General features: G+C 38.9%; 1 protein-coding gene across 11 annotated transcripts in view; it reads left to right on the forward strand.

Moving 5' to 3' along the window:
* The window catches only part of CADPS2 (calcium dependent secretion activator 2), a 312,136-nt gene that overhangs the window by 42,231 nt on the left and 246,716 nt on the right, over positions 1-23,189 (forward strand). For all 11 annotated transcript variants that reach the window (XR_011806831.1, XM_072033275.1, XM_072033270.1 and 8 more), the window contains exon 2: positions 21,882-21,995. Coding sequence is in view for 10 of the 11 variants with exons in the window: in XM_072033275.1 (XP_071889376.1) it covers positions 21,882-21,995 (114 nt within the window). In the remaining variant the exon portion in view is untranslated. The remainder of the gene's footprint in view (positions 1-21,881; positions 21,996-23,189) is intronic.

Genomic DNA, 23,189 nt, shown 5'->3' on the forward strand with positions numbered 1-23,189 from the left:
TGCCGGTGTTGAAATAATCGGCATCTACACTTCTGTAGCTATGGATGCTGTCATTCAAGGTCAGGCTATCACGCCTAACCTGGGAAGTCAGGGAGGGAATCAGTGGAAGTGTGCTGGAATGGACAAAAACCAGCTAGTAAGTCTGAAAGGGGGGTGAGGATGATTTTATGGGGAAAAATTATACTAAAGGATCTAGACGTTTCTAATCAGTACGTGTCTTTCAATATTTTTCAACATGGTTGAAAGATACTGTTGCTCCAGAAAGCTTGTTCCTTTCCTGTCATATTCAGCCTATGAGTTAAAATACCCTTGGACTATGCCAGTATGGAACCTGCTATCTTCCTTCACACTTTTTCTTCCAGAATAAATGGCAAGGGTGAGGAGAAATTATGTATCGGTGAACCAGAAAAAAATCTGAATCAGTGCATAGAAGGTCTTGGTAGATGTTTCTTAGCATCACTGACATAAGCTGACTGTGCTGCAGGTATATGACCAAAAGTTTTAGTTGTGAATGTACTCTGTTTCCTCTGGTCAGGATGATAAATTTCATATATGTATACACAATACCAGCTAAACCATGCTTGGTTGTTAACAAAAGAACCTGTCTAAAGATTTTTGGGCAAAACTGATGCTCAAAAATACTGGAAGAAAATATATTCACCCGTTCGCCCTTCCCACAAAGGCAGGACATGTAACTTCCTTAAGTGTAAGTGAAGAATTCTGCTCTTTTCTCCATAATTCGAAGTGATGGAAGACTGTGAGGTTAGCTTGGGTCTTCAGACCTGCTGAAGTCATTAGGGAGTCTTTCTTTTAATTCCACTGCAGTTTTGATTTTGTCTTGAGTAAAATAAGCAACTAGGCATATTGTAGAGTTAGGTTACTGAAACTCTAGGACTCCATATTTATAAATCCAAGCAAGTCACTCACCCATCTGAATAACTAGGCTAAGCACCCACTTGTTCAGAAACAGCTTCCCTCGTCCTTTCCAGCTGCTTTCCCCATGCAAGCTGTAAAGGCTGTGTTTGGACAGTCAGGACATTACTTTTAAAATATTCATAAAGTATTGCTGTTTTTTCCTTTTAGGAATTTTTGCTTTAGGAAGAAGATGACTGCTGTAAAGTAGAATTTGATTAGTAACTTGTAGAAACACAGTTAAGTCATCTACAGAGCAGTTGTCTTCTTCTGCTGTAGACCATGCAATAACCAGTGCTTTCAGATGTACTTTGACATGTTCTCCCCAGTGAGTTTGATCTGACTTTAATAGAAACAGGAGATTCATGATGTTTTGTGTTTTTTCTTCTCTGTGTGATGCTTAGAAATAACAAACTGTGTTTAGGTGCCTGAATTGTACTTTCTGCTTTTAGTTGTAAGTTTGGATTTCAGCATAATTGACTCTGAATTTCAGCTATTTGTAAAGCTTAGTTCTGGAGGATGACTGCAATCTGTAAGCTAAAAAACTCATTCCTGCACCGATAATTCTAATATATTGTGACTCTTCCTGGTTTTGAAAGCCTTGTTGAACTACTTTGCATAGAGAAATACTATACCAGAAATTCAGTTCCTGGTACAAGCAGGAGAAATGAGCTTGTAGAAGCAGTGAGTGCACCTTTAAGGGCTTTAGGACATGGTCTTCTTAGCTGTGATACCTTGAATGTGGCATCCGTGTTTTCTGCCATTGCCAATATGATTTGGAGATGAGGAACCTTTGAAGAATGCAAAGATGATCACAAGGTAACTTACCCAGAGGAACTTGAATGTGTGTGGTATCCCTTAGACATCTAACTATTTAAGAGTACAGCTACTTTTTCAACTGTTAAAGTGTTCCATGTATCTGCCAGTCATATACGGAGAAGACAGACACAGGCATTTTCCAGTAACGTACTGAAGATACATTTGGGTACTTCATGATGCGTGTTCTTCTTTTCTGACAGGGTATCTTCCAATTTTTATCTTTTATTCATAAAACAAACAAAAACCTTTGCTATTGATATTTGGAGAAATTATGGGCAACAGTCTTGAAAATGATTTCACAACAACTTTTGTAGCAGTGAGCTGAGTGGTGTGGAAGAAGTGGAGCCAGATTCATGGAGATGTGGACAACAAAAGGATAAGATGCGAAACTTACAGATGAAGCTTCCTTTGTTGCAATTTGTACATTGTACATTTGTACATGGAAAAAATCTTCTGATGATGATGTGGTTAAGCACTGAAGCATGTTACTCAGAGCCTGCAGAAGTTGCATTCCTGGAGATGTGCAAACTGGGATGGGCCAAGGCCCTGAGCACTGGAGGAATTTCGGTGCCACAGCTTAGATGCTGGCCTAGCTTTGGAAAAAAACTTGGACCAGATGACCTCTGCAGATCCCATCCATCCTATTTTTTTTCTGTCACTTTCGTGCATGAGCAATACACGAGTAGTGTGTAATTGCACACAGTATGCTGCTCAATGCTTCCAAGAAATTTTGGATTGATTTATTGGGGCATATGTGTACCAACTGCACGGTGTGTTCAGACATGGGCAGGAAAACAGATGTGTCTGAAAAGCGTGGGATACGCTGAGCCTTGGTGATTTTGCCCAAAAATAAGCAGTTATTAGGAAAATCCTAGAAAGAAGTATGTTTAGGTATTACCTAAATACAGGGAGGGATGGGGCTAGCTCGTTTTGTGACATGCTCTAGAGCCATGAACTGAACGTGGCTGTCAGAACAGATGGCTAACAGGGGCTGTGTCCCAGCTGAAGCTACAGAGGTGCTGCTGGTGCTCTAAGTGATGTTGGAAGTAATCCTGTCCTGTGGGAAATACAGTGACTGGGCTGGCTTTTGACCATGTCAGAATACCCTCTGTGATTAATCTGTGTCTGTTTTGCAGTGCTTTAATCGGTTGGCTGCAGTTGTTACAGTTTAGCCTAATTACTCTATATTTCTTTTCACTGCAAGTAATTGTAACCATATGGAAAACATAACTTGATTTCTTGGGGGTTCTTTTTAAAATTATTCTTTCAAAAAATAAAGACCTGGGCAAAAACTATGCCTCTGGAAGACTGAGTTAGATCATTAGTGGGTATATTTATGATTTTTTTTTTTTTTTTTTTTTTTTTTTTTTTTTTTTAAGAAAGCTTAGTGCTGCTTTATAGTAACCATTTAAACATAATCTTTTGGACACTGTATGTAGTGAAAGAGGTTGAATTATTGCTTCATATGCTAAATGTATCTCAGTTATGCAGTCTTCATGCAGATCATCTAGCAAGCCCTTGAAGGCTTATTTTTACTAGCTTGGTTTGTTGGTGGCAAAATAAAAAAACAACTTGTTGCACTCTTTTAGCTTAACCAATAACTTTAGCTGTTGATAGTTAGCAAGGTAATTTTATGTCTGTGCTTTCTCTCCTCTATCTTACTTAGTAAGACAAAAAGCAGTTAACATTGTTACTTCATTCTTTTTTTCCCTTTGTTTAGGAAAACTTTTCTCCTTTTGGGATTGAAAGAAAAGGAGCAGTTGTAGAAGATTAAGGCAGTAAGGTGCACATGGAAAACCCTTTTAATTTTATTATGTGAATATTGCAAAGTTCATGTTCAAATGTCAAGACTTTTAGAAAGAGTGAGGGATGATAGCTTTTCAAATTTCTCCTTTTTAGTATCTAAAATAGAATATTTTGATATAACAGACTTTGAAAAGGGGGCATCATAGAAATAGGAGACCTAACTACTGTTAGGAGATGTGTTTACCAAATCAGGTTGAACCACTCCACTGACTAATTGGAAAAATTAGTAGTAATAATAAAACAGCAACAATACCACAATCCTAAACTTCACAGTTTTTTCTGTTCTCAAGGCTTTTTGATGTTTTTAACTAGACAAAAAAAAAAAAGATTTTTAGTTTGAATTTAAATACTCTTTCCTGGTTTCAGCAATAGTGCCTGTGTAACTTCCAAGAGCTGTAGGTTGTGTAGTTTCTTGCTTCTCTTCCTAGATTGGATACCTGATTTTTATGTATATTAGGATGATAACATTTTAAGAGAGTGAAATGGCTCTCAGAACCGTAACTTGTAATATGTTAATCAAACACATCAATACTGCAAATACTTATCAGCTTAGAAGTAAAGGTAAATTGCGATGAGTTCACTGATTCCATTTCTACACTTCATAAATTTGGGAGTGAATTTCAGCAGGTCCAAGTGAAAGTGCTCCCAGTAGATTTTTAATGACCATTCAGGAATAACTCAAGTAAGTAGAAAACAGCTTCTCTGCTCATTTATCTGCAGCCCCCATCACTCTGAGAGCTGGTCTCCAATTACTGTTGTATGCATTTAAGGCTCTTCTTAGAGCTGTTTGCTGCCTCTTCTCTCTTTTTGTATTTTGTGTGAAAATCTGCCACAGGACAGTGCCCCTTGGTGCTTGGATTGTGTCAAGCTTGATCCTTGCCTTGCAGGTGCTCAGTTTCAATGCCAGAAACTCCAGATGCCAGAAATTTCCCCCTCTATTTCTTACCATTAGAAAGTGTTTTTTTTTTTTCTTTTCTTTTTTTATTTTTTTTCTAGTGGAAGTAGAAACTAAAGCACAAGATGTGATTAAAAGTTTTTCTATCTCTTCTTGTTTCAGAATGTCAGTGGTTAATGGATTTCATCAAGCATAAAAAAATGGTTGACTTAGACTCTATTCTCTCCTTCATACCCTCAGACCGAGTTTTAAAGCCAGTTGTTTCAAAGTTGCTTACCGTGTACATAAAAAACAAGTGGTGTTTAAGCAGTTACCACATTATAGTTATAATTTTCCTAGACTGTATTCCCTTGATTGCTGGGTTCTAAACAAATGGTCATTGGATTCAAATCATATTTCTTACAAGTAGATTTCCTGTAAATGTGAGGTACATTTTCTTGTCTGCTTTCCATTAGCTAGCTTGTAATCAGGAATGCAAGACTTCTACAATATTTATTTAATCTTGATCTGACTCATTTCTCTTCCTCTGCATTGAGTTTACCAAATGAATGTATCCCAAAACACTGTGTCAATCCAGTTCCCTTTCCAATCTTAATGAGCAATCTGTGACAAGCTAATTAGAGATATTTATAACAGTACTAGATTTGGTAATGTATTTATCTGAAAAAGTTATTAGATGCTGCACTGTCCTTTGAACAAAGGAAAGGATCCTGTATGAGTTAGAATTTGGAGGTGGTAAGAATGGAATTCATCCATTGCTGTGTTACTGCTGTTGCAGATGCTAGCCTAAGTGGTTTAATCTCTAACAAACAGAAGTGGAAATGAGCTTGATTGCTCGTTGGCTGATTCCTGGGTTGATCCGAGGGTCAGCAGAATATTATTGCTGTACGATGACTTCCGTGTGTAGGTTGCTTATCAAGTCAAAGGGCAGTTATTTCTTCTATCTGAATGCTCTGGCAAGTGACAACCTGCTGAGGATGGCTCAGCGTTGATTCCCTTACTTGGATTTTGTGCTGGCCCTGCTCTGGCCAGCTCTTGCCCGATGCTGCTGCCTTTTCCTGCTGGGTTCTTGTTGAGTTTATCAAACCCAATTCCACAGAGGCCCCCTGGAGTTATTGCAGTCTGAATTAATAGTAAAAGGCTTAAGTTTTCTGCCATTCTTCTCTTCTCAGTCTCATTCACGTGGCCGTACCATGCTTCGACTTCACAGCGGGGAAACACGTGCTGTTGGTATAGCAGAGGAGTCCTGAGGTTTCACTGAAATGAGCTGTTCTGACAAAAGCTCATGAGTACAAAAGGATTATCTTTTTGAAAAATTACTTATAGGTAAATCTTTAGATTCACATGTTCTTGTAAAGAAGGAAAGTATTTGTGTATGTAGTTACTTTTTTTATTTTCTGTTTTTTAACCTAACCTGATTATTTGGATTGTTACACTAGAGAATGCCTTGAGGCCTTTGTTCTTCATTGTTTGATGAATGTGGGCTGTACAAAAAGAGGAAGGAAATAAGATGTACTTTCTCTATGCTGCACAGTGTAAGAATGAAGACCTTAGAGGTAATAGCATTACCGGGGATCCTCTTTGTTATATTGCAAATTGAAAAAAATTCTTTCCTAGGGAATGAGTTTAGTAACTGCCTGTATTTATTGTCGCCTTGAATATGCATGTATGGAGTAAACAAATCTGTAGTAGTATACCGTACAACCTTGTTGTTTGTTGTGATTCATTTGGTTTGCTCACTGAAGAGAACAAGTTATCAATACATCCTGCATAGTACAAAGTCATGTTTCAGCTGGCAGACAGTCAGCTTTTGTTTTCAATATTCTACCCTGTTTAGTATTCAGTGCAGGGAGGAGAATGTGATGTAAGGGAATTGGTTTGCTGTTTTACAGACTGACTCAGCCATTTAACTCTGTTCCCTCAAGGCATCAAAGGCTGCAATAAAGGAAATACATTTTGCCAATAACTTTCTATGGAAATAAGTACAGCTTAATAACTTTTTAAAATTAGTGTTAATGCTGTTGCACAGTAGAGAACACCTTAATTAAATCTGTCTTTTGTTTTTTGTTTCCTCCGAGTCTGTATTGCTGAGACCGAAATCTTATGTAAATCTAACCTCTGATTTATACTTGGAGATGAGATTGTGTTTTTTTTTCTCAGTTGAAATTTCGACTGAAAGCTGATTTCCACCAGTGCTAGTTCCTGTGGGGAAGTGGAATTTTGCTATGACTCTGTTTCTGCTTGTTGTTGAGTACAAGAAGTGCAAAGGTCAAGGCTACAATTCTCCAGACTTTTATGCTCTGTTTGCACAAAATTAAATTTCTCTCAGTGCTTCATGTTGTGCATTGCAATGTGTCTGACTGTCCCTGTCACTTGCACAAGGAGTCCGTGTGGCAGATGAATTAGTGGAATACGGCTGTGAAGGACATCAAGCTTTTAATAAAATATTGTTTTGAAAATCTAATAAAACGTGCTCAGAGAGCAATGTTAGGGAGCTAAATCCCAAACTTTCTCTATTACTTGATATAGAAAACTGCATGTGTGTAATATTGATGATATAACTGAATTATATCTCAACTGTCTACCTTCTTTTCCTGTAAAAAGAAAGATATTTGTAGTGATGAATAGTCATGTCTTCAGAAGATAGTGGCACTGTGCTCATTAGGTAGAATATGAAACACTAACTGAAAATGAAGTTGTTTGTGTTGAATGTAGGAAGAGTTGGGTCACAGAGACTATTTAGATCTGGGAAACAAAAATTCTGCCTAGAAGGAGGGCTGAGATAAAGCTGTTTTGGACTTCGAGCCCTGGTCAAGAAGTGTGGTGCACTTCTATGAGTGGTGGTGAAAGGAAGGAAATGGGTGTTTTGAGTGTGGACAACATTGTGAAACTCTGAGGAGGGTTGTGCTAGGCACACGTTGATGCCTAGGCACCACAGGAGAGAAACCAGACAATGTTAACACCAGTTCCTTTTGCAAAGTGAAGCCTGAGGTGCATGAAGAAGAGAGAACTGCTTAGATGAGCCTGTTGAATGAGATCTAATTGTGCCTGTGAGCTGAGGTGAATCCAAAGGTGAAACCTTCCAGATCCTCTCTGAAACATCAGTGAGGAAAAAGAAATATAAAGAGAAAAATGATTTATGGAACCTGAAAGACTGTGAATTTTTGAAAACAGTGCCAGAATAGGGAAGATGAAGATAGAACATGGATTTCATTTGGAAAGAAACAGCTGAAGATCTTGATGAAAGCTACTGTGATTCCCTCAGTGAATAGCTTAAAGGAAATGTTGCAAGTGTAGTTTTGGCTTCTATTTTGAATATTGTAGGTCTGTGTTTTAAAGGGACACTTTATCCACGGGGGTGGGAAGATTATTGTTTTTTTTTGGCATGTTCTTTTGTCTTTTTGCTGAGAGCATGTCTGACAGCAGAGAATAAGAGGTGAGGCATGTGGTAGCATGCTAGAGGCTCTGAGTTGGTTGTGAGTTGGAGCTGGGATCTGGTCTGGAGGCAGTGCTCAGGGTCACCTTGGTCTTGTGGTCCCTGGGATGGCCGTGGTGATGAGGGAGGTCTGAGGCCAGCCAGGTGACAGAGTCGGCAGGTGAGGGTTGAGGCTGAGGACCAGGAAGGCAGGAGACACAGACACCATGGAGCTGTGGTGGCTTCCATGGTGTGCATTGGAATGCAGGAGGATTTGGTGAGAACCAAGGAGTATCTGCTCTGGGTTGCTTTATGTTCCCACAAGGGAAGAGAGAATTAACACTCAGTAATGGAATTCATAGTTGATAATTAGTAGGTGTTGTGCAAACATTGCATGTTTTGCACTATGTGCAAAACATAGCAAGTACTGCCACTTTATTTCAAATGATTAAGGCAGGAGAAATATTTAATTAAGTAAAGTAGGAGACTGAATCCAGAATCTTGATGGCGAAAGAAAAGCAACAAATGTTTTCTTTTTCATGTATGAAGCTGCTTCTTCCCTTCAAAACAGTAGAGAAACAAGGATGAGATGCGATAAAGATGCTCATATAGAGAAGTAAATTCTAAAAGGTTTGGATGATGTGACTGCGTACCAAGCACGGGAAACTACTTAGCATAGCAAAAGGCAGCACTAGAAATAGGATAAAAAAAAGGCAGAAGAAATAAAAAAAAAAAAAGAGGAAGTTCTGATTCAGTGTCAGGAAAAGCCTGGCAATACAATCTGTTTGCTAATGTTATAATGTCCCAAATTTCTAAAAGAGGACTGACAGATGTTTATTTGTGATATTCTAGGGGGATTTATTTGAGTACTTCTCACTTTTATTGGGAATTTTAATCCAGTGTTTTCTTGTGGCTCTAAGAGTTATGTAAAGATTGTCCAGGGAAATATAACTTTAGAAAGAATTAGTGCACTAGTTTCTTGTGCCTCTGAAGAAATTTGTGAAGTCTGAGAGGTTTGTTTAGAATGTGAAAACTGTACATTTACATTTAGATAGATGATACTTTCCTTCTACATTTTGATAACTTACAGATCTGAGACAAACTAATTTTTCCAGAAAGGTGAGTGGATTTGCACTAATTAATGAATTTACCTGTTAATAAAGATGCTCTAGAATATGTCAACACACATTTGAGTGCAGCCTTTTCACAGACTAAGGTAATGTTTTGACAAAACAGGAAACCATAGTGATGTATGTGTGTGTGTCTGACCTAGGGGAGACTGACTGTGGGATGCTTAATCTGCATCTCAGATATGTGGATGAATACAGCCAAATGTGTAAACTTGGATAGCCTAATTATGATTTTTGGCATGGAAAGATGATTTGAGTCCAGTGTACATAGGCATCTGACAAAACATATTTGATGGTAATATGCTTGAAGATCATAATGTTATCTCTGCCTCCCTTTTGGAACCCTTTTTTTCTACTTTTCTCCAATTTGAGTATTTGACACAAAGTGGAGTACTGTTAAAAGCTGCAATCAGATGCTATTATAAAATCTGTTTTGCTCACCTGGTAGTTTCATCTGTGTAAATTAAGCCTTAGGAATTTTCTGCAAACTGACCAGAAGGACTGCTAAGATCTAGTCTGACTTCCTAATTATGTGCATTTAAAAAGGCATCCTGTTGTTCCTTTTTCAAATTCTTTCTTTCTGCTAGAACATTTGGTTCAGGAAGATGCTCTGTTGTACTTAAGACTTAAAATGATGGAGAATCGCCTAAAAATCTTGATGACCAAAACCTAATGGTTTATTAGGTTTTCTTTAAGAGTTTACATTTCAGTTTATTAGATAGACTGCTAATGTTGAATAATGCTCTGGCATGTAAGCTCTTGGATGTAAGCGAAACAGTTTTGTGGAGAGAAAGTGACATCTTATATTGAACCAGCCTACATGATTGGGATGGGGTAGTTTTTTAGATGGAAGCATTAAATTATAAAATTACAGTGTTAACTGCTGGCTGGGGTTAATTGCTCCTCATTGAACTGTGCTCTGGTACTTAGAGACCATGTTACAGAATAGATAGTTAAAGAAAGTGGAGATTGTATTAGTTAGGGAGAAGATAATAAATCTCCTATTTATTTACTGGATATTTCTCTGATGGAATTGTAATGCATCAGAAAATCAAACTCTCAGGTTTGTGTGTACAGGAATCTTACAGATTTATGGAATTTATTTTGCAGACATAGCTCTGAGTGATGGGGTTGGGAGGCAGAGATGGAGCACCTTCATGAGATGCACTCTTCGTGCTGTTAGGGCAATGTTTTTGAGTTGGTTGCCATGTGTAGTAGTTGCTTAGTGTCATCCGTGTGGTTTTCATGAGATTATCTGCTGTGCTGTTTCAAAATCTTATTATGTGCTGAAGAATAAATGTATTCAGGGATTTGAATATGTCTGTCACTGAGGATGTTTGTTGTGATGGCTATGCAGATGTTCGCATTTATTGTTCAGATACTGTCTAGATGTTTGTGATAAATGGATTCCCGAGGCTTGTCTAAGAGTTGGAGATGAAAATGTCTGAAGGCTCATGTTAAGTGACTGGGAAAGGATTTCGAGGTAGAAGCTTCTCCAATTTCCAAGGCAAGAGAGTAAGTGACAAATATAAGTGTACAAAATGCGATGAGGTGATATGTGAATAGTTTATACAAAGCTACAGTCTCTTTCTCAGCAATGTGTCCTTGCCCTGCAAAGCTGAAGGTCACTTGGGTTTGCACAGTATTTTTGTTGTTTTTCTATGGTCCTTAATATCATGTCTCTGTGATCATCCTAGTTCTGCCATAATGCAGCTAAATGAGGCTGTGTGCTCACTTGTAAAATATGTGTTTGTATGATGTAGAAACATAACTTTTAATGACCTTACAGGCCAGGCTTTACCTCTATTTCTTTATTTTTTTTCTATTTATTAATTGGATTGGAAAAACAGTCCATCTAGCCAATTACACAACAGAGGCTTTAATCAGATGGATAGGAAGACACTGAAAACTGTAGCAAATGTGTATAATAATTCCCATGATAGTAATGTCAGGAACTTTCTACCCAAAACAGGGGGAAATGGGTATGTATATAGCATTCTTGTGTATGTAATCTGCAAGCAGATTTCTCTTCCATAAATTTGTCCAGTCACCCAATGTACTGCAGTATACTTTGACAAGGTGTTGATACATGTCTGTTATCCACTAACCTTGTTAAGTTTTCTTTGACATTAATGTGTTAGTTGAAGACATGCAATTAATGAGATGCATTTTTAAAGCCTGGATTTATTGTCCTTAACTTGAAGGGTGTTTCAGAGGTGTGGACCATCTGCTCCAGTCTAGTTCTAGGGAAGCCAAGAGCCTTCAGTTCAAAATACTTGTTTGTGCTGCAATTTGCCTATCAGCTATTTATCTTTGCAATCTCCATAAAGAGCTGGCATTTCTTCTTTCTTTTGGAATGATGAATTGTGGAGGGCATACACCGGTTCGACTTATAATAGTTCATTCTGATGTACAAGTATAGTAATCAAGTATAGAGGGAGGCCAGTATGGCTGAACAGGAATTGATAATGTGAAAATGGACAGTATGGGGGGTGGAAGTGGGGACATCACCCAGTGAGGCAGGAATGGAATTAGGAAGGCCAAAGCTTGGACTGGGCTTGAGGGGCAGGCAGAGAGGGTACATGGTCACAGAGAAGGAACTGCACAGACACAGCAGCCAGCAGCAAAAGGAAGATAGAATGGAAATGAAATGGATTGAAAAGGAAGACAGAAGGGGATGAGGGACCTGCCAACAAAGGATAAGAAAAAGCAGAGATACTCCGTGCCTTCACTGTGTTTCTTTACTGGCCAGGTCTGCTCTCAGGTTTATTGGCCTTTTTGACTAGTAGCAAACTTGGTGGGAGAGAGGTTCTACCTGTCATAGAGGAATATCAAGTCAAGGAGTATTTAATTAGGCTGGATGTAGGTGATGGGATCAGGCAGAGTTCATGCAAAGGTACTATATCATCTTTGAAAAGTAATGCAGGGAGGTTGTTGGTGACTACAGAAATACTGTGCCACCTTCAACATAAGCAAGAAGTCTTCACCACGGAGGAGGATCCAGGAAAGCAGAAGCTGGTCAACTTCACTTTGTTCCCTGGGAATATTATGGAATATTATAAGTTTTCAAGGAAACAATTTCTATGCACATAAATGACAGGCGGGTGATGAGGAACAGGCAGCATGGATCCAAGGAAAGATTGCTTGTGACCAATCCTTCATTAGGTGGATGAGGAGAGAGCAATGGATAAGTGGACTGGGTAAGTAGCTTGCAAGTTCATGCCTTTATGCTTAAGGGGTGAGCAGTCAGAATTCTGCAGCCTAGCCGACTGGCAATAGATATGTTTTGCAGGGGGTGAGGCTGTTGCTGCTGAATGTCCTGAAAGACAACTGAACACAGCCTCAGCAAATTCTCGGGTGACATCAAATTGAGAGGAGAACTTAAGAGCAGGGTTGCTGTTCAGGGGTCCTGTCTTGTTGGACAGATAGGCCTACAAGAATCTCCTGATGTTCATCACAGATGAAAGCCAAGCCACGTGGCTGGTCCAGACCCCATGCATCTTTAGTGGCAAGGAAGATGGAATGGGAATGAAATGGATTGAAAAAGAAGACAGAAGGGGATGAGGGACCTGCCAACAAAGGATAAGAAAAAGCAGAGATACTCCATGCTGGATCCCCAGCACGGATCCCCTGACTGGATCCCCTTCAACAAAGGACCTGGGGAACCTGGTGGACAGTGAGTGGAGCACGAGTGGCGGTAGTGATGTATGGCTGCATATTCAGCTGCGTTAACAGGAGTTCACCTAGCAGGGTCAAGGGAAGTATGTTTATTTTCTCACCAGCTTGACACTGATGAGGCCACATCTGGAATACTGTGTCTATGTTTTGGTCCCCCACTAGAAGAACACTATCTTCTAAGTGGAAGAAATACACCAGGGTCCCCTAAGATGGTTAGGGAGGTGGAACACATCCAAGAGGTGGGGAGAGGTGGGTTGTTATAAGTAAGAAGAAGATTAAGGGGTTAAATGCTATTTTGTAAGGGGACAGGGCTATAGGGAAGATAGAACCAGACTTTATAGAGCTGCACAGTGAAAGAACAGGAAGCAATAGTCACAAGCTGCAACACAGGAACTTCTGACTAGATATTTTTGGGGAAAAAATGTCATAAAAATCCTTGGAGCAGATTGCACAGAGAATCTGCAGTATCTCCATTCTCCATCCTTGGAGATATGCAAAGCTCATCTGGACAGGGTCCTGAACAACATGATGTATCTTCCTAGCTAGCCTTGCTTTGAAAAAGAGGTTTGATTAGGTGACTTCCAGAGGTCCCATCCATCTTGAATATCTCTGATTTGCAGCCCTTGCAGAGAAGTGGAGTATGGATACCATTCTGCTTATTAATAACACCAGATTAAAGTTTCTGGAAAAAAAAATTGTAAAATTACATAGCTTGGGAAATACTATTTAAACATCATCTGAATGACCAAGTCATGCAGAATAAAATGGATACTTTACTCCAGATTTATTCTGATTTTTATTGTTACCCTTTCTTTTCCTTGACCTTGTGCCAAGCTAGTTGTGAACTGCATAACCATGGAGTGTGATGGGCATGTAACTTCATGTTTGTATTTGCCAAGTGCCAAACAGAAATTAGAGTCTTTGTTTTTCTTGCATTTCTATTACTGAGAAGATTAATTTGCATTTCTTTTTAATTCCATTTTTCAGAGAAGGTAAAATCTTGTTATCTGTGAAACCTCCACACTTTATCAGAACTGATGGAAACTGAGAAGTGTATTCAGAAGTTACCTGTGTGGGGAAAAAGCTGACATTTGCACAGAAGAGGAATGGTTGTGTGATCACAGTGTCTCGTTAGAAAGTGGGCTAAAATGGGACATTAATGTCAACTTCAGAAAGATGAGAGTAGGTTGGAGGAACGTGTGTTTTGCTGATGCTTCTGTTAGTTCAAACAAGTCTGCTGTAGTGCTGTGTCTTTGCAGCTACACTTCAGAGACCTTTGCTGGCAGATACAGCAAGTGTCCTGGTGTAAGCTTGTTGGCAAGCAAAGCTCATTGGTGCAATGCTTGTAAGGTATGAAAAAGCTGTTTCTGATAGTTTAATTTGTATGTGGAGAAGTTATGCAAAATGAGAAAGATACTTTTTGAAGCACACAGTTCTTCTGTCTGGCAAATAGTTCTGGGAGTACACAGTTGACATATCAAGCTGGAAAAGATGAGATAGACGCAGAGAAGGAAAACTGGAGCTATACTGTTTAGGGGGATGAGTGCTGTAAATCCGTTCAGTCCAGTATAGTTCAGACTGATGATATATTGAGTCAGAGCATACATCTATCTGTATGTTAGCAGCAGTTTCCTTTAAAACTTCCTTCAGTTTTTATTTCTGGAAAGACACAGGTAGCTGAGGTTCCCAACATGGACAAGGATCAATGTACGCGTCTCTGCTAGGTGTAATTTTCATGGTAACATGTACGAGCCGTCGTCCATTTTCTTGGCTTGAAGCTCTTCATGTGTAGCTTTCATTGACAATGGTTTACTTGTGGCTCTGGCAACCTGAGGGAACTAAAGCTGCAAAGCCACTGTGTACTCAAAATGGGAGATGGCCCCAAACAGTGGTGGCATGAGGAACAGCAAAGCACAGCTGGGCGAGCTCTAGTTTGTCTGTGCAGCCACTCAAGACTCACAGGAGGTCGGTGAAGTCTGCTGCATGGAAGAAGCAAGTACAATAATATGAAGCTAGCTGATGACTGGCAGCTAAATTCTGCAGCAAATCTTAGGTAGTAGGAGTAGGTACAAAGAAAATGGTTGCGACTGTACTGACAACTTCATCTCAGAGGAGATAGCTCTTATCGGTGTATGATATTTTACTGCATTTAGGACAAACAATTTTCTTTGCTAGGGTGGCATACTCTGTATAAGGTTGAGAATGTATTATTACAACAAAGAAAAATTTCTGTAGTTGCTATGAAAAATTTCTAAATAGTTAACTTTTTTTTTCCTGTGTTTCTTCATCTTTTGATTCTTATGTCCAACAAACTAGGAAGGTTTGATTTTTTTTTTTTCTTATGAAATATTTGATCCCTGTAACTATCAAAATACTTGTTTTTATTTCCCTCTCATGTGGCCAATGTGGACTTTTTGAAAACTGACCTCATTTCTGTATCTTGGTGGTCAGTGCGACGTGATTAAATTTTTCTCAAAAATCAGACTTGCCTTTGCTACCTATGCCTTTTGTTCCCTACCCTCTACTCCCTGAAGAAAACCACTGCTTAAGCTCTCTGTTTCTAATGAAACATTTTACAGTCCTGTCTAAGAATCTCGAATGTTTGTCCCTGGATGATAAAAATATTTTAAGATATTTTAAGTTTCTGACTTAATGATACGGAAACTATTTCTTATCTGGAAGGAAAAGTGAAATTGAATGACCAGTACATTATTGGTAGTGTTTCTGGTCTTTAAATAAGTGGCAGGCTAATGAGATAAATGCCATGTTGCGCTTGCTTGATTATAAAGAATAGGAAACTTGCATGGTAAATGTATCTGGTTTTGTAAATCTAATATTTGATTCTGAGGTGCTCCGTTGTTGCACAATGGGTATGTACACACAGTAGTCTGATTTGAGTGATAGCAAGCAGACTCCTTAAAGACACTGTTTTACTTGGAATAAATTCAGCTTTAAGAAAATAAAAAAACAAAACAACAACAAAAAAAAAACCTGTGAAGGTTGCTAAGTGACAGCAAAATATTTATCCATTATTTACAAAATGAAAGCAGTTTAAGCAATGAGTAGTAAAGGAGAATATATATTGTGAGCCACCCACGTCGTGTATAGGGCCATTGCTGTATGTTGTGGAGACCCACATAATTCAGCAGGGTAACCACAACTATCATCCCTGTTCTAGGTTTGAGTCTCTAATACTGTTTACTTGGTCTTACTCCTTAGAAGACCATCTCCTGAGTAATTCCCTAAAAAACAATCACTCTTCGTCTCTGCCTTAAACCATAGGTGATCTTGTTTGTGCAGACAGCTACTGGAAGGGGAGGTGGGATGGTGGAGAAGGAGGGGAAGTGGGGTGAGGATCACTGTGTGTAACTGGCTATTTGCCTTGTGGGGTTACTTTCGTCATGGAGGTAAGATTAAGCTCTTTAGCAGCCAGTGATGTGGCACAGACGTATGTTGTTTTAGAAGGAGAGGGATAGGCCTGGCCTCAGGCTCTGGGCCAGACCCATGACTCTCACAGGGAAAGTGTGCATGTCTTTCTAGAGACCAACCCTGTGGGTAAAACCCTCCCCACCACCAACATGAGTTGTGGTGAGAAGCTGGGATGGCTCAAGAGCTTGGTAATGAGAGTAGTTCTGAGTCTGGTTAGAAGCTTTGTTGACGTATCTGAGGCTCCTTTGGAAAGCAAAGTCGCTGTGGTGGGTTGACCAGTACCCCACACAGCTGAGCTGAGAGACCCTGCAGAGGAGGCCCTAGAAAGGAGTCCCAGGGACTGAGATCCTGCTGTGGTGGGAGGATTTGGGAAGGTGGGGAGACCAAGGGAGGCTGGTGGTGAGATCACTTAACCAGCTACCTCTCATGGCAGGATGAAAACATGTAAAACAGAATCTAAAAATAAAACCAATGAAAACTTCCATGTAAAACACATGAATTCTTATTTTATCAGTGTATGCTGAGCTCAGGTTGTAAACTTGCTTTGATGTGTGAGTGGACTTCTTAAATGTGTGGGGCGCTGAACATGTGATCTCTTTGAATTGCTATTAAATGATTTGTAGTTGATTTTATTTATCGTCCTGGAGTTTTTCGTTAAGGGTCACTGTAGGAGGATTTGACTGTTATCTTCTCATCTCCTTGGTTTTGGTTGAAAGTATGGGCAATGGAGTAAATTATTCTGCAGCAAAACTCAGTTAATGGAATCAAAAAAATTAGTCCTTGGCATAATTTCCAAAAGTCTGGCAGGACAAGAAGTAAAGTTATGTTTGAAAAAGTGAGAGGTTGGGTGAAAAAGGGCCTTATTCTTCATCAATTTCTATTATTTCAGGAAATATATATGTATATTCACTTGACTGAAATAAAAGAGGCATGCAGCTTTTTGAGTAAAGGATCATCAGGTTATTTATTTACCACTCTTCTCTGGTCTCAAAATGTATACTTTTGGCTAAATTTGTCCAATATTTATTTATTTATTTTCAGGAAGGACATATGTAATCTTTAGTGCTATAGTTCCTACATGTTGCAACTGTTTGGCTCCTCCCTGTCCCTTGTTTTTTGTAGTCTGTGTAAGAAATTTTTTTATCTATCTCTGTTTATAATTGCAGTCCTCACCTTCTGCTGTTTTCCTAAAACACCCATATGGTCTGAGAAAGGGTAATTTACGTTGTAGCTTGGGAGCAGAGAAGCAGCAGTACTGTAGCTTGTGTTAAGGTCACGGGCTTACTGATCCTCAGGCAAATCGAAGTTCTGGGTGTGAAGACCTTTAATGTGTGGTTATTTCCTTGCTGTATTTCTAAAACTGCCACAAGGTGGCAATGGTTCAGAGTGTAATTCCTCCTGTGCTAGCTCTTTGGTTTTCTGTGTTTTTTAGAGACCAGGGTCAGCTGCAGGCTGTGGCCTGGCACATGCCAGGAGGCTGGAGGTGGCTGTTACCAGGCAGTTCTGCTTTTTAATTCTGTAGGATAAAGTTTTGTGGGGGATGGCTGCAGTGTGACTTAGGTTTTTGCCAGCTGCTGTTGGTCACATATACTTAGGGCAGTACTGAGTTGCTCTGTGTGTACTTGGCTGGTGGGAAGCAGTTGAAAATGCCCTAAATCTAGCATCAAATCCTGTGAAGCTAGGATTTTTTTTTTTAATTTCATTTTATTTTTTATTTCAAACAGAAGATAAAATGTTGTTGTTACAAATCCATATGTGCTTGAGTTTTCCTTTAAAATCTTGTTGTTTATTGCTTAATGAAGTAAAAGGTGTAACATTGGAACAACTCCCTAAACTGCTAGATCTTTTTGAAGTACAAGTTCTGGTAAAAATAACATTAAAGCCTCTGTTTGTAAGATCCATTTATTGAATTTGTTGAAGACATGAGTGCAGATAAAACAGGAATGCCTCTAGGTTTTCATACTCAAGTTTCTCTTTAGAAGGATTAAAGCATCTAAAACAAATCTTCAATTCTGTAAGAGGAATATACTGGAGATATATAACGTGTCTTTGAGTTGTTAAATGCAAGGTAAGAATTTTTAGTAGGTAATTGCATGAGACTGTTTTGATACCTTTGTATTACTCTGTGCATTATGAAAAGTGAAATTGTTACTGCACCTTGAAAAAAAATACTCTTAAATAGCTCTAAGAAGTTTGTTCTATCTTAAATATGTATTTTAATTCTTTGATAGTCTCTTGCAATTATCAGATATGAACTGAAAAAAATAAACTTAAGCTTTTGCAAAAGGCACATTGGATGGAAGTGAAAAGAAACTTTTCTGTTGCATGGTTGCACTAAAGAAAAAAGTTTTAGGGTAGTTAATATTTTTTTGCCCATAAAGTTGACCTTGCTTATCTTCTACTCATCCTGCAGAATGCAATCAAACCTGGTATTCGGAGTCACTGGAATTTAGTTATATGTTCTTCCGTGAAGCAACAGTAGTTATTTAAGAAGTATCATGCAGAGTTATGACAACAGATTTCATACCACCAAGAATGCAAAATCCAAATAAAGCATACAAGACTGAAGCAGGTTGATGGAATGTGACAGAATCAGTGAGGCTTTACTGCATGCTTCAGGTGATGCTCTGAGTTCAGTTCTGTGTTTGGGGGGACATGTAGTAATGTTAAAATACTTTCTTGTTTACTTGTGCTTTTTAATTATTTTTGCTGTACATGGTTCTTAGTATTAAAACGTGGGCATGGAGAAACTGACAGTAAAGATGTAAAGAAGTACTTGTGAGGGACAGAATGCAAAGGTCTGTCATGCATGGATTTGTGCAGATACCCTTGGTGTCCTCACCTCTCTTCAGCTGTTGACCAAGATGGACAACTTTAAAGTAACTCAGCTGTGGAGTGGTTGAGCTGTTAGCCTGTGTCCAGGAGTTGGATGGCACAGAATCACAGAACGGTTTAGGTTGGAAGAGACCTTAAAGACCATCTAGTTCCAACCCCCCTGCCATGGGCAGGGACACCTCCCACTAGACTAGGTTGCCCAGAGCCACATCCAACAAAGTGTTTAAAGTCTTGAACACTTCAGGGATGAGGCATCCACAGCTTCTCTGGGCAACCTGTTCCAGCACCTCACCACCATCACAGTAAAGAATTTCTTCTGATTAACTAAGCTAATGTCTTCCACGGACACTTCTTTCTCTCTGTTGCTATTATGATTCCAACACAAGCTACTTCTACTCTAAGCTTATGTTTTGTAGACACATTTGGCTGCAAATTGAGTTGTGTTAATAAATGCATTAAAAATGACCACCGCCAACAACAACAAAGTGAAAATTCACTGTGGAGTCAATATTCTGTCAAATGAAAAAACAGAGGACCTGTATGCTGCAGTGGGCTACTATAAATTATTCTGTGTCTTGGCAGTTAACACAAGTGTATCTTTACATATGACGGTATATGGGACCTGTAAAGTACACTTCAGATTGTCCTTAGCACAAAGTGTAGCTCTTCATATTTTTCCACTGGAATTAATATTTTTTAGCTTTGCAGAAGAACTTGATTCCCTACACATTCAGATTTCACACTAGAACATCAGTAATTTAAGAAATGTACAATAGTCCTCAAATGCCATTCAATCCCTGGAATTACTTACTACCTGAAATAATGAATATGAAAGCCATATATAAATATTTTAAAGGCATTTCAGTTTGCTGAACTATGATGGTTAGAAATGAGAAAGTCAGAATTAAATTTATATTTCATTGCCTTATTCATAATGTTTTTGTTTGATATGTGGGTAATAGACAAGCAAATCACCTAAAGAATGAAGTCTGCAAGCATGAAAACACATTTCCATAATTGCTTTGGCAGGAAGCCCGCGTGTTCGAGCGGCAGAGCTGTGAATATTCCATAGGACGAAGGAGCTGGGAGCCTAGCAGGGGTGCACCGGCTGCGGGAAGGGTCGGCTCTGTCTCGAGTCCCCTGTGAGAACAAGTGTGTTTACCTTTGAACAAAAAGCTCGAAACGTCTTTAATGATATGTGTTTGCTGACGTCTCAGCTTGTCTAGTACCTTCAGAAGACAGAAGAATAAGGAGAGTTGAATGAAAGGAAAGACCTGTCCTGTGTATCTGGGAATAGAGTTAGGTTGCCATTAAAGCAGTTAGCCTTTGCAGTGCAGATTGTGCACAAGGAATGGATGTGTCGGGCGGGTGGATAGATGCCTTTTTTGTGCACGTGCAGACATAATACCAGTACTCTTCGCATTGATTTTTATCTAGCAGCGGTGCGCACTGGCAAGCTGTCAGAGCTGCCATGCTGTTCTCAAGAGAAACTTCTCCAAGTCACAGCAACCTCTGCTGAAGTTTGCTTACCTCAGGGGGAGGCCTTTTCTTCTGCAGGGGTTTCCTGGGGCTTGTTCTGCACTGCTAATTGTTTAGGTAAGATGACGAACAGAACTGTCATCTATTTTCAACTAGTTCTTTTTTTTATATTATTTTTTTTTCCAAAGGCATAGTTTTTGTCTTTGCATTGCTGCTAACTACATTTCACCATTTTTTTTCAGAGGATTTCTCATGTTGTTTAGATGATATCTGTACTATTGTTTTCTGTGAAAATAGAACAGCTTTTGGTTTTGCATTTAATTTAGGCACAATTTTCCAGTAAATTGCTATGTTTCACAGAAATGCATGAACTAGCAAACTTTATGTATGATGAAATTTTTCCTTTGATTTGAAGGATCTCCTTTGATATGAAGGTTGTCCAAGGTAGGCACATCATGAGGATAACAGTAATTTTGTTTATCCTTTAACAGTGTTGTAGTTTAAATGGCTTCAAAGCACTGACACTAGAGACCTGAAGGCCTAAAGTTTCCAAACTTCCTTCAGGTGTTGAAAAGTTCTGTAAGAAACAATGACCCTGTCGAGGTAATGCTATTTGTTGCAGGTTAGCCAATACAAATCAAACTTTTTGCCCTCTGGAAAAGATATTTTCAATTTCTGGCTACACATTTATTTATTTTTACTAAGCAAAATATGGGAAAGATGAATAAGCTTTTCAACCAGTTGTGTTTGTATTTTTATAAAGTTAAATGTAAAGTTCAAAAATACTGAAACAAAGGCTTTACATTAATTTTTAAATTCTGGGAAAGCAAAACAGCTATTTTTAATTGTTGCCTGGTTATATTGTTATGTTAGTGGCAGTCCCTTTTGGTGTGACGTTCTAACGTCTTGTGGATTTGATGAGGAGAAATATCATACAGAATATTTCAAGAGTTATTTTGAACCTTGGTAGAAGGCCTGTGTCAGGATCCCTAAAGAGCTTTCAGATTTTGCTTTTTCCCATAACATTAAACTAATAAAATGTCTTGATTGCAATGTTTAGTCGTGCAATATTCTCTGTTAAGGGTCTGTTTTCAAATGCACTCAGCTGAGATATGAAATCCACCGAATGAAACTTGGTATCTGTCTTGGAGACTCGTGGCTGCTGTTCCCCCAGATTATTTGTTTGACTTGGTTTGTGGTGGTGTAATATCAGTGCCCAAAAGTGCATATACTTCATAATGAACATGTTTAGTCTATTTTCTTTGCAGGGAACATACTTGTTAGACATGCTGATGGTAGTACTGGTATCACTCCAAAATATGGAAGCATCTCCACTGTTTTTCAGTAGGAGCTGGCTGGCTGTTGAGCTCCTGACTTTTTTTTCCACTGTCCATAGCTTCCAAGAGAGTATAATACTGCATATTTTTCTTTTGAGGCTGATTCCATTTGTAACTGTTTTCCTTCCCTTCTTTGTCTTACATAGCTCAATAAACAACAGCTACAGACACTGAAGGAACGTTTCCAGGCCTTTTTGAATGGAGAGACACAAATCGTAGCAGATGAAGCATTCTGCAATGCTGTGCGAAGCTACTATGAGGTAAGTTGTATGCTTTGCTTTCTATATTGTTTAAAAAATGTTCATAGGATCTCTTTTAATGCATATATAAGAAAAGGAATTTTAAGTTTCAAAAGCTGTGAACTTACACACCTTCTACAAACAGTTTCTTCCTACTCCAGTTTTGCTGCTTTAGAAGTTGAAATCCACTGCCTGGGCACAAGAGATAAACTAGACTGGAAAATATCCACTCAGTTTGAAGAAGGAGGAAAAAAAAGACAAAACGAAAAACCCCTGGTGCTAAAAATCTTTCTGGCAGTGTTTGATACAACCAGGCACTGCTATCTTTATCTCCATATGTCTAAGTTACCTCTTTTAATCAGTGCTTCAGTTGTAAGTTACCATCTTGAGAAATGCATCTTCTGATTTCTAGTTACCATGCAGAATTCTTGGAGAGGAGCCGCCTGTTCCCTTACCAAAGCAGCAAAGCTTTCAGCATGGTTGGGCCAATTCTCACCTTCTGCTGTGGCTTCCCAGGGATGTTCTGTGACTACCTCCACCAGTGCAGATCTTCAGATGTGTTTTTAATTGCCTAAGGCACAGGTGCTGTTCCAGACTAAGAGGACAGTTCACTGTCCTCTTTGTTACATCAAGAGCATACAGCTGGAGAATTTATTTCCTGCTGTTAGCAACAGGCACCATGAATTAATTTGTCTAATGCAACTCAAACTTGCTCAATGAATCTCAAGGACTGTGTGTTAAACCTGTGCTTATTTTGAAGGGTCTTCCATTATGTTTCACTCCACCACAGCTTTTTTGAAATTTCTTAGCTTTTTTTTTCTTTTTTTTTTTTCATGTAGTATTTGGCCTTGTTCTCTGCCAGTTATTCTTTGCTAGTAAATGAAACTTTTCTTCATGGAGAAAAAGATTTAACTGATGTTCTAGCTTGCCTTTATCTACATGAAATTAAGTTGCACACACACACACACACACACAAAAAAAAAGATAGGAATGGACAAAATGGGCTCTCTGTTATACAGAAATATGAAAATTCAGCATGGCTTTCTCCAGGACATGGTCTGATCGGTGGTAATTGAAATGAAGAAAATCTCATAAAAGAACTTGTGGAAAGGATGGGAATGGATCTGATTGAGTTACAAGTCTGTGGGTGAAACTTGAGAATATAAACGTTCATGAAGTTATACGTAGGGGTTCAAGAATGGTTTTGGAGTTAAT

Source organism: Anas platyrhynchos, chromosome 1, assembly GCF_047663525.1.
Source record: "Anas platyrhynchos isolate ZD024472 breed Pekin duck chromosome 1, IASCAAS_PekinDuck_T2T, whole genome shotgun sequence".
NCBI classification, from domain to species: Eukaryota; Metazoa; Chordata; class Aves; order Anseriformes; family Anatidae; genus Anas; species Anas platyrhynchos.